The sequence below is a fragment of the Caloenas nicobarica genome, chromosome 10 (assembly GCF_036013445.1).
Source record: "Caloenas nicobarica isolate bCalNic1 chromosome 10, bCalNic1.hap1, whole genome shotgun sequence".
Taxonomy (NCBI): Eukaryota; Metazoa; Chordata; class Aves; order Columbiformes; family Columbidae; genus Caloenas; species Caloenas nicobarica.
In genome coordinates, this window is record NC_088254.1 from 8,992,660 (window position 1) to 9,007,744 (window position 15,085).

General features: G+C 42.8%; 1 protein-coding gene across 1 annotated transcript in view; it reads left to right on the forward strand.

The window, feature by feature from the left end:
* Positions 1–1,519: 1,519 nt before the first annotated feature.
* Positions 1,520–15,085, forward strand: part of ALDH1A2 (aldehyde dehydrogenase 1 family member A2) — a 55,764-nt gene continuing 42,198 nt past the window's right edge. The window contains exons 1-2 of the mRNA XM_065641964.1: positions 1,520–1,558; positions 2,017–2,322. Of these exons, the coding sequence (XP_065498036.1) occupies positions 2,050–2,322 (273 nt within the window). The 5' untranslated portion in view covers positions 1,520–1,558; positions 2,017–2,049. The remainder of the gene's footprint in view (positions 1,559–2,016; positions 2,323–15,085) is intronic.

The following is a 15,085-nucleotide window of genomic DNA, read 5'->3' on the forward strand; positions in this document are numbered from 1 at the left end:
TGACATCTGATCAGTTTCAAAATGTTGGGAGTGTTTTTTGCATCAGTAAGCAGAACTTCATTGATTTTGTCTAAAGTAACAAAAATGGTCAGAACTTCATTTGTTTTCTGCCTAGCAGTTTTGACCAGAGGGCATAGGGCTGTGACCATACATTTCCGATGTCCATCAGCCCAGTCAGGGCGCAAGCTCAAACCACTTGGTGCTTCATCCAGCAAGCTAGGACAGATGTCCACCACACATGCACTGCTTGCTGCACACGGGATGGATGAGGTGGAGGCATCTGGCTCTATTTGGCTGCTGGCTTCCCAGTAACCCGCTGTAAGGCAGGCTGAACCTCTTGCATGATGTGGCCTCCCACTAAGAGGTCCACTCAAAAAAAATAATACCTGGGAACCAGGTGGTTGTTGCTTGAACAAATTATTCCATCCTTTAGGCCTCTTCCTTTTGCAAAGAACTTTAAAGAAAAGAGAAAACCACAGCTGAGCTGTAGAACTTTCCTGGGCAGCGAGCACCTGCTCCTCCTGGTGGCTTTGTTTCCTGAGAGGAATTTGGAAACAGAGGTGCACGCGGGTGCCCCCGCTGCAGAGTCCCAAGCCTCTGGGCTCCCACAGGGGCTGTCCATGCCTGCAGCTGCTGCAGCGCCCGTGGCCATGCACCCACCCCCAGCCCCGGAAGATGGGAGAGTCTTGTCCAGGAAGGCAGGACCGTGCATCCTGTCGCCAAGGGGAGACGGGAGTAAATGTGGGACCCTGCAAGGGGATTGCAAGGGGCAGCGGGTAAGGGACTGCAGCGCTTTTCCGTGAAGGGAGGAGAAACCCCGGGCAAGCAAGAACCCCATCTTGTGGAGATGGCCCCCACGGACCCCACGGCAGCGCAGGCCTGCGGGAAGCAGGACCAGGAGCGCACCTAGCTCCGGCGGCAGGCGGGAGCGGCGCTGCCCGGCCCGGAGCGCCGCCGGGACCGCGGGGCGAGGCGAGGGGCGCGCGGCCGTGCCTGCGGGGCGCGAGCGCGCGGTGGGGCCCGCTGCCGCAGCGGCGGCCGGCAGGGGGCAGCACGCGGACGGGGATGGCGGCGCAGGTGGGGCCGGTGCGGGGTGTTCTCCGCGCATCCGCCGCTGTTCCCGGGGACGCGCAGCCACTTCGGTGTCAGTTGCCGCAAAAATAAAAGGGAGGCGGTGCGGGGAGCAGCGGCCGCGCTGCGAGCGAAGCTGGCGGGGACGGCCGCCCCGCAGAGCGGCCGGTGGCGGGAGCGCGGGAGGGCAGCAGCGCAGCCGCCAGGTGCTGCGCGGAGCCCCCGGCCGGGAGAGCGGGCAGCGCGGGGAAAGTAACGGGCGGCGGTAGATGGCCGGGGCCGGGGGCACAGCCACGCTGTCCCGGAGGCTTCGCCCCAGCGGCAGCGCTGCGGGGCGGCCCCGCGCCCTGACCGCGCCTCGGCCGGAGACCCATGAGGGGCCGCCTGCCCTGCCCGGCCGCCCCCGCCCCGCCGGCTGCGCGGCAGCTCCGCGCCCGAGGTGGAGCCGGCCGCCCGGAGCCGCGCCGTGAAGCAATGCCGCTGGCAGGTCGCCGTCTCCCGGGTCCCCCCGCCCCGCTAGGGCTTCCAGAGTGTGGCCCGGGCTGCCCCCGGGCTGCCCCCCGCCGCGCCCGGGACTCCCCAGGCGGTGACGGGCCGTGGCTGCCAGGGCTCCCCGCGGGCTGTCCCGGGCGGGGCGCCGCGGGGCCGGGGCTGGTCTCTCACGGACGCGGCGCCTCCCCGCCGGCCCCCGCCCGGCATGGGGGAGACGAGAGGGGACACGACACTTTTAGTGACCCCCCCGCTCCCCTGCAGGCGCTGACCGGGTTCCCCAGTCCCGTTTCTCGGGCGGGAGGCAGCGACCCGCACCGGGAGCTCCGTCCTCCCGCGGGGTGGCAGAGGAATCCCCGACGCCCGTGACGGGACGCGGGGGTCGGGGGGCCCGGCGGAGGCCTGCCGGCCCGCGGCTGCGCCGGAGCGAGCGGGGCTGTGCTGCTATCGCCCTAGGTAGGACGGACCTGCCCCCCTGCCTCTGCCCCCATGTCCAATGAGAAGAGACCCGGCTTGACACCTGCCTATATACAGGGACGAGAGCAACATCTTCAGCGCCGGTCCTGGGGGGGGGGGACCAACCCAAAACACAACATCAGGTCAGAGCGGGGGACTCGGTGCTGCTATAAAACCCCCCCCAAGACTATGACTTCCAGTAAAATTGAGATGCCAGGGGAGGTGAAGGCAGATCCTGCAGCTCTGATGGCATCTCTGCATCTGCTGCCTTCTCCCACGCTCAACCTTGAAATCAAATACACCAAGGTAAGTTGTGTTCGTTTGTTCTGGTAGGAAAATTCATGGTTTTCCCTCCAAAGGAGGCATTTTGCTTAAAATCAGTTTTATTTGTCCCTACCCAACTTAAATGCAGATATAAAAAACTACTAAAAGACTGCGTTGAATCTGAAGTAAAGGAAATAGATTTTTAGCCCTGTAAGCATCTGCAAAAAACCCAGGATAATAGAAAAGCAAAATAGATCTGCTAGGATTGGCTTTGTCACTACTCTTTAAACGTGGTATTTTCTACAGAGCTGCTGGGGGTTGTTTTCAGTGTAAAATCAGCAGTTCTCTAAAACATTTCAGTTGCTTTTGATGTACTTCAGAGGAAGTTTGTATACATACCTGTATATCACAATCAGAAAATGAAAGTGATTTCTTTCTTGAATTACCCTGTGTGCCAAAGGTACTCTTTTTACAATTCCTGGAGGACTCCTAATACTACTAGGTTGTTAGAGCACTGGAACAGGTCTCTACTAACTTCCGTGATACTTGAATTCATCCGTGAACAATACTGGAAGAGGGCAGATTTTTTCCTACTAACCTTTATGACTAATTTTCATAGAGGGTTAAGAACAAACCCATTGGGTTAATGTAGAAAAATCTGCTGGTTTTCTATAGCGTATTCTAGGACTAAATTGTTTTTGTCACTTAAAATGGGCTTTAAGAACAGTTATTTGTTTGTAAATGCAAGTTGAATTCTTAAAGTTCGTATATTTTCAATCTTTGTATATTTAGTATCTTTAGTTAAAGAATGTTTTCATTTCTGTTGGAGAAGTTTCAAGTGTTTTGTATAACCAGATTACAATGTGTCTGACTTTGTTTCTAATTACTGAGTAACTTAATAGCAAAATATACACATCAACACTGGAAAAAGTGATAACATTTTTATCTACTGGAAATACAACTTCAGGAGCTTTAAAGCTGATAGGAAACTCATTTTGACTGATGTAGTGTAATTTTTTCCTCCATATCATCACTTTCAAAGCTTTTCATCTTTTCCCTTTTTTAAGCGGGTGCCAAAACCAATTTGTCCTCTAATTTGTTACAGCAATTCCATGTCCTAAAAGAATGTTTCAGAGGAAAGCCAACTATTTTAGATTTCATTACATTTCAATGCAAACTGTTAATATGCAAATTAAAATATGCATATTGTTTCTTGCATATCATTTCTTTGAAAATAGTTTAAATAAGGAATGTAATTACTTGATGTTGTGTGGTGTTACACTTTGGGAGCAATCATATTGTGCAAGTAGTATTTGGCATTAGTTTTTTTTATTGCTGGTTTCAGTGTAAAATATGCTGCAGGAGTGTTTGGTGGATAGTAGTTGAGAGTAATATCAGAGTCAGTTTGCACAGTAAGTGTACTTGCATTTCTCTGTTCTAAAACTAGAGAATTGGTTCTAAAAATCTTTGACCAAGATAACAGTCATCAGCAGTCTTATCTTCCTGCCTGTGAGAATGTAAGCTGGATAACTAACCTTTAATAATTCAGAAAATATAGTGCCATCATCTCAGAAATATGCAAGACATTACAGATTTTATGCTAATGGAACAAGTAAGATAAAGTTGTTTTATTTCAATATCGAGCCAAAATCAACGACAACATGTTTCTTCTAAGCTTGGTTTTGAGGTATCAGGTAACTCCTGGTTGCTTTTGAAAGAAATTTGGTTTAGGACAGGTATCAAATATTTCACTTGGCATATCCTCTGTCTCTGTTTTTCTGTCTGTCTTGCTCTTCCCTCCTTTTTTCACTGCAGGAAATACAAGTGATTTATAGATAATGGGAGTCTTCAGCTTGGAGTCCTGTCTTGGGCAGGACTTCTAACCGGGATCCACTTTCCCACCTATTACAAAGAAAAACAATCAAAAATGAAATAATAGAATGTAACTTGATTCTTTCTTTTGGGGGAGTGGTCACTTCATGTCTTAAATGACAGACAACTTCCATAAACAATAAATAACATTAGACTAAAGCACTTTGGGGAAAAAACAAACCAAAACCAAACGTTGTAAAATCAGACATCTGTAAGCATTCCTAGTAGCCTCTCTCCTGCTTGTTAGCTGAGAATTATAAATACACAACCAGGACACAGAATTCTTGAACTCTTTATTACAGCTGTCTCTGAATGTAAAATCTTAACCATTTGGGAGTTAATTCTTTATGAAAAATAGAGGTACCTGTGAACACTTAAACTAAGTGAAGTAATTTAAAAATATGTTTTTCCAATTAAATTCCATTTCAGGAATTCTGAAATAGGGAAATAGACAGTTTTGTTAAGATAGAACATGTTAAAATTCCATAGCATGTACCAGAAAAAAGTAAATTTATTCATTAATATTTAAAACACTACATTATCCTTGGAATTACTATGAAAGCTCCTTCCAAGAACATAGAGAAAACAACTACTACCCATGTAATTTTCGTGTATTTGATTGTTTAGAAGAATTCTTGAAACTTGTGAAATATTCCTCTGGTAAGTTTACTGAAGCGAGCGGAAAACTGTGTTCAGTCGTTCCGATCTGCACACCTGATGCAGCACACAGAGGCAACGTCGTTTTTCATTGGTCAGAAAAAATATATTTAGTGATGAAAATTACACGATGCCATGGTTTTATGTAGGATGTGCAACAGTATCTATTGTGACTTCAATATTGCGAGTCAGAATACACTTCTTGTAAAAAACAGCCATTAGAAATATTTTTCCCAGCTTTTTAATACCTTGGCATGGTCTCTGTGAAAAATACAAGTGCTTTAGACGCGTGTAATAAGAATTGGTGAACAGGATGTGAACCAGACATGACAATGAGTGTCCAAGCACACAGGGTTAAGTTTTTCTGTGAGGCTGGCAAGTACTAAAACTGCTACAAGCAAGATTATCTCTCTTTTCATTGTGGTGGATCTTTAATTCTCTACTTCTTAACATTAACATTTGGGGAGGGATTGCATCTGCAGAACGGAGGATCTGCCAGTATGGCATGGGATGATGTTATTCTAGAGCGCTGTGGCACAGCAAGCGCTGCTCAGACCGGGCAGGAGGTGTTGGCAGCGCTGGGTGCCATGCGTAAGGGAGCACACAGGTAGGAAGGGGATCCAGCCCTCTCCCTGGCAACAAGTCATAGTTCTACAAATGTTAACTTTATGCCAGAAACTCTCCTAGAATGCGCTGCTCCAGAAATATCGGATGTGTGAGATAAGCTGTAGTATGACATCCAGTAAAGACATGCTATTAGCATGTTTTGTACAGGAAGCACAGCCCTAGGCTGATGGCCCTGAGAACCTGATAGCTTCTGAGGGTCATCAGTGGGTTCTCAGCTCAGCATTATATTGATGCCTCCCTCTTTCATGCTCCGTTCTCCCTCATGAGACTCGAGCGTCTCCCACAATTCCGACAGTAGATGAGGAATCAGCCCAAGGGATTGAGTCCTTTGCAGGGTTTTCTTCCAGCTATCTCCATTTGAGGGGCTAGCGGTGTTTCCTGCAGGATGTGGTTAATCCTTCCTTTGTTATGGTATAATCAAATCTGCTTTACAAAGTATTTTCATAGTGGTTTTAGTAAGTCACATTGACTTTAAAAGACAGCTGGGTATAAAATGAGAGACCCTAGGGTTCTGTCCTGTCTTAGCTCTGTCACTACATCGTATAACTGAGTGAACGAACATTCTGTGTTTGCATTATGCTGGGGACACTAATCCAGCTGGCTGGTTTAAGTTCTGTTTCTTGCTTACCAACTGATTTAAGTCTGAGAAGGAGCTGAAGGACTTTAGCATAAGGAAAGGTTGAAGAATGGTGGTTTTGAGAGCTTTTTATGAAGAGGTGCTCTAAAGGGGTGAAATTACAGTGCTGTGGCAGTGAAGAGGTACAGAAATGTTTCTGTAGTAATAGCCTGTGAATTGGCTGACAGCTGTATTTTTGTCCCATGTAAAAAGGTTTGCCTCTACTTTTACACCATAGGCTAAAATCAGGTCAGCTTCTAAACATAGACCAGGTGAACTACCCAGCACTGCAACAGAAAACTGTATACAGCGGTTTGGATTCCATGCAGGCAAACCGCTATCAAATACATTTCAAATCTTCGTATGATAAGCATTTGGGTTTGAAGTGTTTTGTTATTAAGATTTTGTGTTTTCATTCCCATTGTGCTTTCTTGGCCTTGCCCAGAAATGAATGCTGCAGAACACTATTACAAATTCTTTTCACCAAAATTTCCAGCATGTGTTTTCCAGATAAAATCCTAGACTGACATTAAGACAGGAGGCAGGAGATCTATTTTATTTAGAATAATATGCAGAAACTTTTAAAATTTTTTAATTGAAGACAAGCTTTGGCAAAACTCAGGTAAGTGTAGAACACATGCTATTTCCCACCTGTCTTTCCTGAATGAGCTCACTACTTTAATGCCTTTTGAAGTCAGATTCATTGATTGATACTGGAAGAAATCAGCTCCCTTTTTTGGGTCAGCTCAGTGACTACTCTTTAGTTACAAAAATGGGGCACATTAAATTAGAGATGTTTGCATGAAGAGCAGACCAATAGAACAGCTACTTTCCCCCTTCATGGAACACTTCAGCATCTGAGGCTAGTGTCAGGTATGTCCCTTTGTGTCATCGCATATATTGTATTTAGATTTACTGTTGTTTAAATCTGCAGTTTGAATTCTCTTCTAGTGTGTTCATACTTTGTGGTTAGTATTACAACCCATATAGCAATTGCAAACTATTTATGCACTTGTTTCCAACTAAGAGCCTGAATATAGGATTATTTCTTTCCTCCCAAACCTTTAAGGTCTTCTGCACAAACCCAGGTTACCCAGGTTTGCATGAGGGATCAAGAAGCAACTGTAGTCTTGTGCATATCCAGTCCTCTGCTTTTGTTTACCCTATTACAGCTGCTATAACCATGCAAGAGCATTACGAATACATAAACTACCAGGCTGAAACTGGCAACAACTAGATAACTACTCCAGATAACTGCTATATTGCTATATTACTGAGTAGGTAACTGCTGTAGCAGTTACTTACTGTTACTCTTACTGTGCTGAACTTCTAGGGAAAGAAAAATCTTTAGGGAAAATGCAAACTGGTTTAATACATCAAGCTGTACAATACAATATTGCTGGTGAGGGGGAAATTTTCCTCTTTTTGTCCAGTCCATAAGGTCAGATGATACACTGAAAGACGAGGTATGCAATTCGTGTTTTTCTCATCTTTGCAAAAATGTTTACGATTTTAAGTATTCCAATACAAAAGAGGCACACCAAAAGCAGAAGGTCAGTAATAATCAGAGCACTTGCCCAAGTTGAAGAGCAGCCAAATTCATACCCCTGCCTGCAAACAGAGCAGAAACTTGAATGTAGATCCCTACTTTCTGATGGTGGATAGGTCCTGGTTTTGGATGCTGTCCACCTCTGGCTATTCTAGGAAAGAGTCTTCCATTCCTTCCTGTTGGATAATTCACTTGTATTTATGAGGCCTGAGAGATATCAACTTTGTAGCCCAGTGGGAAGGACACTCATGGAGGAAAAGTAGGATTCAGGTCTTTATTCCAAGAATACTCTTGATGTTGGACAGAGCAAGGAATTGATCCAAGATGTATAGCTGTCTAGGCATTGACCCTAACTGTTGGACTATTGAACTACAGAGTTGGGATAATGCACCTGGAACACACACTTTCATTCTGACAAAACAAAAAAACCCAACCAACCAAAACAAACAAAAAAACACTCTTAAATTTTCCATTCCATTCTGTCCTTCAGAAACATTTCCCACAGAAGTTCACCAATCCTGGTACATTTCCATATTAAACTTCTGTCTTGATGCATCCACATTTTCTGATTAAAAAAAGCCCATCAGTCCAAAAATTCTTCATGATCTCTGCTCAGCTTCACCATCTCCCTGTCCATGCAGAATTGTTCCCCACAGACCTTAATGGGCTCTGCCGGTTTGAAGTTATTCGCTGCCATAAACTGCTTTGTTCTTGAGAGCGCCACACAATGGAACCACCGTATCCATTTGTCTCCCCTTCTTTACAATGCACATTAACAGCTGCCTTCAATAAGCTGTCCATAGACATTGCAAGTCATTGGGAACATGTCAGCATCTACAAGTAACTTGAACCCTTCCTTCCAACAGGCTTTGCTTTGCATTTAGTACCTTCGGCAAATTTCACCTACCCTTGAGTTGCCCAGATGCCTTTTAACTTCAGCTCTAGTGATATTTTCTTCAGTATTCTGATTAGTCTGAATATTTTTATCTGCAAACTATGTACTTTACTATTAATGATCTGCAAAAGCAGGTGAACCAAGATATCGATTGCTAGTCACATTAATGAAGGGGCACCTTGCTATTAACCTCTTTCCAGGGAGAATTATCCATTTATTTCTAGTCTTTTTATCTTATCTCTTAACCACTTTTTAATCCATGGCAGGACTTTATCTTTCACCATATGGTTACTAACTTTCCTTAATAGCCTCTTGCTAAGGACTTTATCATCAAAAGCCTTTTTAAAGTCTAAATAAATTATATCCACTGATTCATCTCGGCTCCTCATTTGACTGACTATCTTCCAAGAAATCTCACAGGTTTACAGGGATGAACGACAGAAGATGAGTTCAGTGGTCTATATCATAAATTCTTACTCAGATCCTGCATAAAGTCACATTTTTTCTTTTACAGTTTTGCATCTTTCCTAAGGCTGAGCTGTAACATTTTGCTATTAATTTTTTGCAAATTGTTTAACCCCACTTCTGAAAAACCACAACTTTTATCTGATTGTTTAAAGGGTAGAACTCACTCTCTGAAACCAGTAACCAAAACATCAACTTCAGTTCAGCTGAAAGAAATGAGAGACAAAAAATGTATTAATACAGAGACATAAGGAAGCTATGTAAATATAATATAAGGACAGATGTGTAAAGGCTTAAAAAAAACCTTCAGGAGGTTGGAGTTCTGTGCAGTCCTCTAGAGAGGAATCCTCAGACATGCAATGGCATCCCCACTCAAGCACAAATAAGTGCATAAATAGCTATGTGAAGACTTACTACTAGACTATGAAGTCTAAAAAGTGATTGCCATCTAAGGGCCCCAGCATTGATTGCTTTCATTCTTACGCAAATGAGCAGAGGAATTCCTGTTCAGACTGCAAACACCTAATTATTTTTTCTCCAAAACCTAAGTTCTTTATTTCAGAATTTGTCTAAAAACATAGTTCTACTGACCAGCATTTTCTGTTACTTCTAATAGCAATCTACCTTTGTGACGTGAATGTAACACATAATTTTAAGTTATGCAGTGTAACTAAGCTTCAAATATAGGAGCACTTCATTACTTAAAGTATGGTACGTGAAGCCACATCAAAGCGTTGCTGCAATAGCATTGCTGAAATATTCTCCAACTGACAAAAGAAAAAAAAGGACTAGATTTTTACCTTATGACTTGAAACATAACACAGTCCAGCTTTGTTGAACTGAAATGGGAAAATACTTCAGAGCAGAGAATCATCCACATCAAATTCTGTGACCCAAATGAGAAAGTTTAAGGTCAGCTCAACCTCAGTTGACCTCGGCTGGAGGTTAAAACACAGGGGCTGCACTGACCACTAGAGTATATAGACCTCAACCTGTGAGGGTACATAGACCTTAACCTGTGAGGGATTCATAGGTAACGAAGACCTGGAACTGAACTCAGAATCTAAAGGGATGCTGGTGGGACAGCTGTGGAGAGGCTGACAGCAGCTGCTGTGGTTACAGAAAGGATACACTTTGCTAATTTCCACGTGGATTTCCAGTATGCCCCAATTTAAAATAAGTTAGTTATAAAAATCCATTTAGAAAGTCACAAAGGTGTAGGAAGTGCTGCACAGAACAGGCTGCAGGCTCTTTGCTGAACTCAGATAGGAAGAGGATGCCAAGGAGACACTCTTCTCTTACCGTGCTCTGGTCATCTTACAATGATCGCACAAAATCCCTGTTTTGACTCGGAAACTATCAGAAAGTGCCTTTCCCTACAGAAATTCCAAGCACACATATTTACACAGGTAAAGGCTTCACTCTACAGTGAAACTGATTTATTTCCAAAGCAGATCTATTTACTATTTCAGTTAAATCCAGGTATTATTTGACTGTCATGTAAAAGCTGATCTTATCCTCCTGTGAATAGGCCAGCATGCCTCAAGTGACTAAAGCTGGTCAGAACTTCAGGTCTACGTTTCATCTGAAGTATGACCTCTCCAGTCGGAAGGTCCTTCCTGGTTTGTGCTGTGACATTGTGTTCTCATGCTTCAGTGGGAAAAACACCACTTAATACCTCCTCATCATGACCCCTACCACCACCCTGGTGTATCCTTAGTGGCTTTTGTGCAATTCCTGATGCCTCAGCTTTTGAAAACTGGAAGAATTTAGATGTGTTAGCATCTGGGATTTCTTTCAGCAACTTTATTTCAACTCTTTGCAGCACAGTTAGGACTGAAGCACCCTTGTGTGTTGGATATGGCCTTTAAATGATCTTTGGTGTATTGCTGGTATTACAGTTTTAGTAAAGACGAGTATTTTACTTGTCATATTCTAGTGTTCAAACTAGTGGCTTTGCTTTTCCTCCCTTGGCCCTACAACCCACATTAATTTTTTGTCAGAAATGTCATCTATTTTGGTATTGCCGAATTAAGAATCCCCCCAATGAGCAGCCACTTCTGGAAATATTTTCAAGTCTCCCTTTTATACCTTTCATGGCCAGGTTGTTTTTGGAATCCACTGACTCTCCCACAGCCTATATTTGGTTATTTATCAAACTTAGGCTTCTCTTGGCTATTTTATCTGTGTTACCTTGTTGGTATTTTTCTTCAGAATATTTAGTAGCAACTTTCAATTTTTATTTTGTGTTTTGCAGCCTTTTAAAGTTACCACTTTGTTCATTTGTTGGTTTGCATTTTTTGTTTTTTGTTTGGCGTACATTTCCTCTTGTATCTTCCTGCTTACCTCATTTATTCTCTTGCTTGTGCTTCCCGTTTTTAGGCTTGGGAATGCAAATCTTCTTTGGCTCTCTCATTCTTCAGCCTCCATGCTGATTCTATGGATTTTAATTTCCTAGCTTCAAGCAGGGAGTTTCTAAGTTACTTCCTCTCTTAAAAAAAAATTGCTTCTTGAAGTTTAGTATCCTAGAGAGTAGGGCTTCTTCATGTGTTTCTCTCCTGCAATGAAGCTGAAATTATTTATGTGGTAACCATTTCTCAGGGGTTCAGACACAATTTTTCGTCCTTGACAGGACTATGTCAAATGTTGTTTAGATTAGGATACAGAAAACTGTATGTTCTCTAGATACTATCTCAATGCAGCTCTCTCTGGACTAATATGCAGTTACTTTTGCACCAGTCTTATTCCCCCTCATATTCTTTTTCCAGTTCAGTGCCACTTCAATGTCACTTCAGTTGCTCTTATCCAGAAGTCAGTACTTCACCCCTGCTATCATCCTTCATGATCTATGCTGCCTCTCTATCTGTGGGTCTACATTCTTTGTTACATTTCTCTTTCAAGAAATATCCACACAATTCCTTGCACATGGAGCTGCTCCCCCCTCTCTGCAGCCTGACTTGTCCTCCCTGTGTGGTTTATACCTAGAAATTGTGGTATGCCTTTGATAATTCTTGTCCCCTTATGCTCAAAACAATCTAGTCTCCTTCGTCTCCATGATACTGTCCGGAGCACCCATTTTCACACTCAGATTTCTTTTTCTGGTTTATAGGCACTTGTACTTTTATTTCCTAACTGTAAGATGACCTAGATCAAAATTAGGATCTAGTTGAAAAATCCTGTAAAGTCTTCTCAGCTTAACCACTAAAGCACTTCTTGCAGCATTGTACCTTACTCTCATTTACCACTCTGCTAGTGTAAAAGGTCCTTAAAATAGAAATTAGATTTAAACTCTCTTTAATACTTCTTTGCACTGTCAAATTGATTTGAGAAGGCATTTATGTAATTACCAGTTGTATACATAGGGGTTTTTTTTTTGTAAAGGAACCACTTAATTTTGTTCTTTGAAACATATTTGGAGTTTATTTTATGTGTTCTTTGCATCCAGGCATAAAAGCACTGTCCTGATTCCACTGAGTATTTTCAAAATCTACCAGTATACCATAATGTATGCATTTTACATTTTTTGAGTTGTAACAGAAATAGTTTGAGTTTACTCTTGAGTAGTTAGAAACTACCAAGAAATTACCACCTGCCTTTCCAAATCAAGGAGTTTATTTTATTCCCTCCAGTTGTGACGCATGGTTACAGCAGTCCTGTACCAGAACGGCCTGCACAGACCCTGGGAAACATGCACATGTGTTTTTCAGGACATCTGGCTAAGCCTTCACTCCCTTTTCCATCAGTGCTTGATGGTTTTTTTGTTAGTCTTCCTCTTTTTTTTTTTCTTTTTTTTTACACCACTGCTACTTAACGGCCTCTTCTGTCTTTTGTGATGTCTATGGGATGCTGTTTTCCTCAGAGATGAGAATCAAGCTCTGCTTTTTCACTTCTCCATCTGAAATTGTGATATGAGACCAACACTAAATGGGTTAGCTGTGCTGATGATGACGTAGTCTTGGTAGTCCAGTCCTTTGATAGTGATTTTTAAAATCCATTTGTTACATTACTGAAGACATTTTTAGCTAGCATCACTCAACTGCAAGTGTTAATATTCTGCTCCTTCATCAAAGCTTTTAGAAAGCATTAAAGTGATTCAGTCTCACTGTAAAACTGGTGACAAGGCTCCTTCACAGATGGGGGAGTTTAAATTTGTGGGAGTGTAACCATGACTAACTCAGACAGTAGGTCACTGTCAGAGGCAGGATCTCTTGCTAAACAAGCCAGACTACTAGAAGATAAAATCTGTTCTTCTGTATGTGCTACTCAAGGAGATGAAAATACAGACGAATTTCGGAGCCAGGGTTTACATGTGTATGTGTGTCTACAATTCTGTATGGTATTAATTATATGCTTTTCTATGTACTCACCTATACATGTGCACACAGCATAGATGAAAAGACCCACTTTATCAGGAGTTGTCTCTGTTGTGATTCCCTTGAGTGCTGTGTGGGAGGCAGTGCCCTCCTTGCTGGCAGATCTGCATAACGAGTTCAAATGAAGCTGGAGCTTGCGGTGTTGCTCCCCCCTGTGCTTTTCTGTTGGGAGGAGGAGTATTTCCCTTGGCACAATGCAGTGACAGTAGTGGAAGTCCAGGTGGTTGTCTCTGGTATTATTTTTATTCACCTTTCAAAGGTTTTGGTTTAGTAAGACACTCCAACATGGAGGGAGAAGGAAGGCTCTGCTATTTAGATGACAACCAGGAGCCCAGTGCAGAGCATGCCCAGCAGCTGGTGTAGCACAGCTCTTCCTCCCATCAGCCAAGACAATTGCTTTTAATGTTTGGATTCTAGCTGAAACACAAAAGTGTTCATGCTTTTGCTCTCTGTCGCAGCTCATTTCTCTCCTTGAGGGAGAGAAAGTTATCCCTGATAACTTATTTCCTAGTTAGAAGCCTTTACCTGCTTTCCTAGAGTGGCTCCCTGTGACTGGGAACCTTTGTAGTCAGCTCTTCCAGCTGTTTGCCTAAATGGTCTTCAGGGAGACTAAAAGCAGTGAACCTGGAATAACAACATTTTACTTCAGCTAGGTCCCATGAGAATTTAGTTATTACTTAATGGATTGAATTGGCAACATACCTTACACCAGATAACTGCCAAAGGTTGCATGAAATTAACCTTGGCAAACAGCTGGTTACTGGTATACTCCTTGCAGAAAGCTGGGCATGGGGCGACGTGTTTGCTGTAGTTAATATGGTTTTTCATACCTATACGTGCCAATAGTATTTGCAATGTCTGGCCGAAAAAATTCTCAGCTTAAAGTCTTGATGGTGGTTTTAGCCATTTAGTGATTGTGTGTCATGTTCACCACACTGAGCATAAATCCTGTCTTGTAAACAGCAGGGAAACTAATGAGAGTTGCCTACATTCTGCTATCATTACAAGGGGTTCCAGCAGAGAAAATGAGAATTTGGTTAGAGAGGGGAAGAGAAATGAGAATTTTAAAGGCAACAGTGAAAAAAAAAATTTAGGACTGCAGGTATTAACATTTGTTTTCAAGGAAGGCTTTTTATTGATAAGGATTATAACCTACTTTGCTCATTTAAGGAAGTCTCTGTACAGTTAGGTTTTGGTTTTGCCTTAGTCCATGTTTTTAAAGCTGCATGTTTCACAAAAGGTGAGGGTCATGTTTTCAATTTACATACTCAAAGTTATTAGTCTGCTTCTATTTAAAGGTAAATAGAAGAGCTCATTTTTCATGCAGGCCTACATCTCTCTACAGAGTAGCTTGCCAATCATATATAAAAATGTTAAACTCTATTAAATTTTGGCATTATTTTGTTATACCCTGAAGTGTTTTATTTGCTTGGGACTGTAATCAGCTCTTGCAAGAACATTTCACATCCAATTTTAGTCTTAGCACCACAGTGTACTTCGGGGTGTAAATTTGTCAGGTATCCAAGCACAGCAGGATACTTCGACAGCTTAAGCCCAGTTCTCCCCAATCAGCCTTATGAATACTAAAAAGTTGAATGACCTGTTCCAGTTTTGTACATGTAAAATCAATGGCTTATCAACAGAAAAAAAAAAAAGGAGGAGAAATCAGAACTGAACTCTGAAGAAAGGGCATCTAGTTAAGGTTTCTTGTCTTCAGAAGACTATTCTAAAGTAAATAAATCAGTATTTCC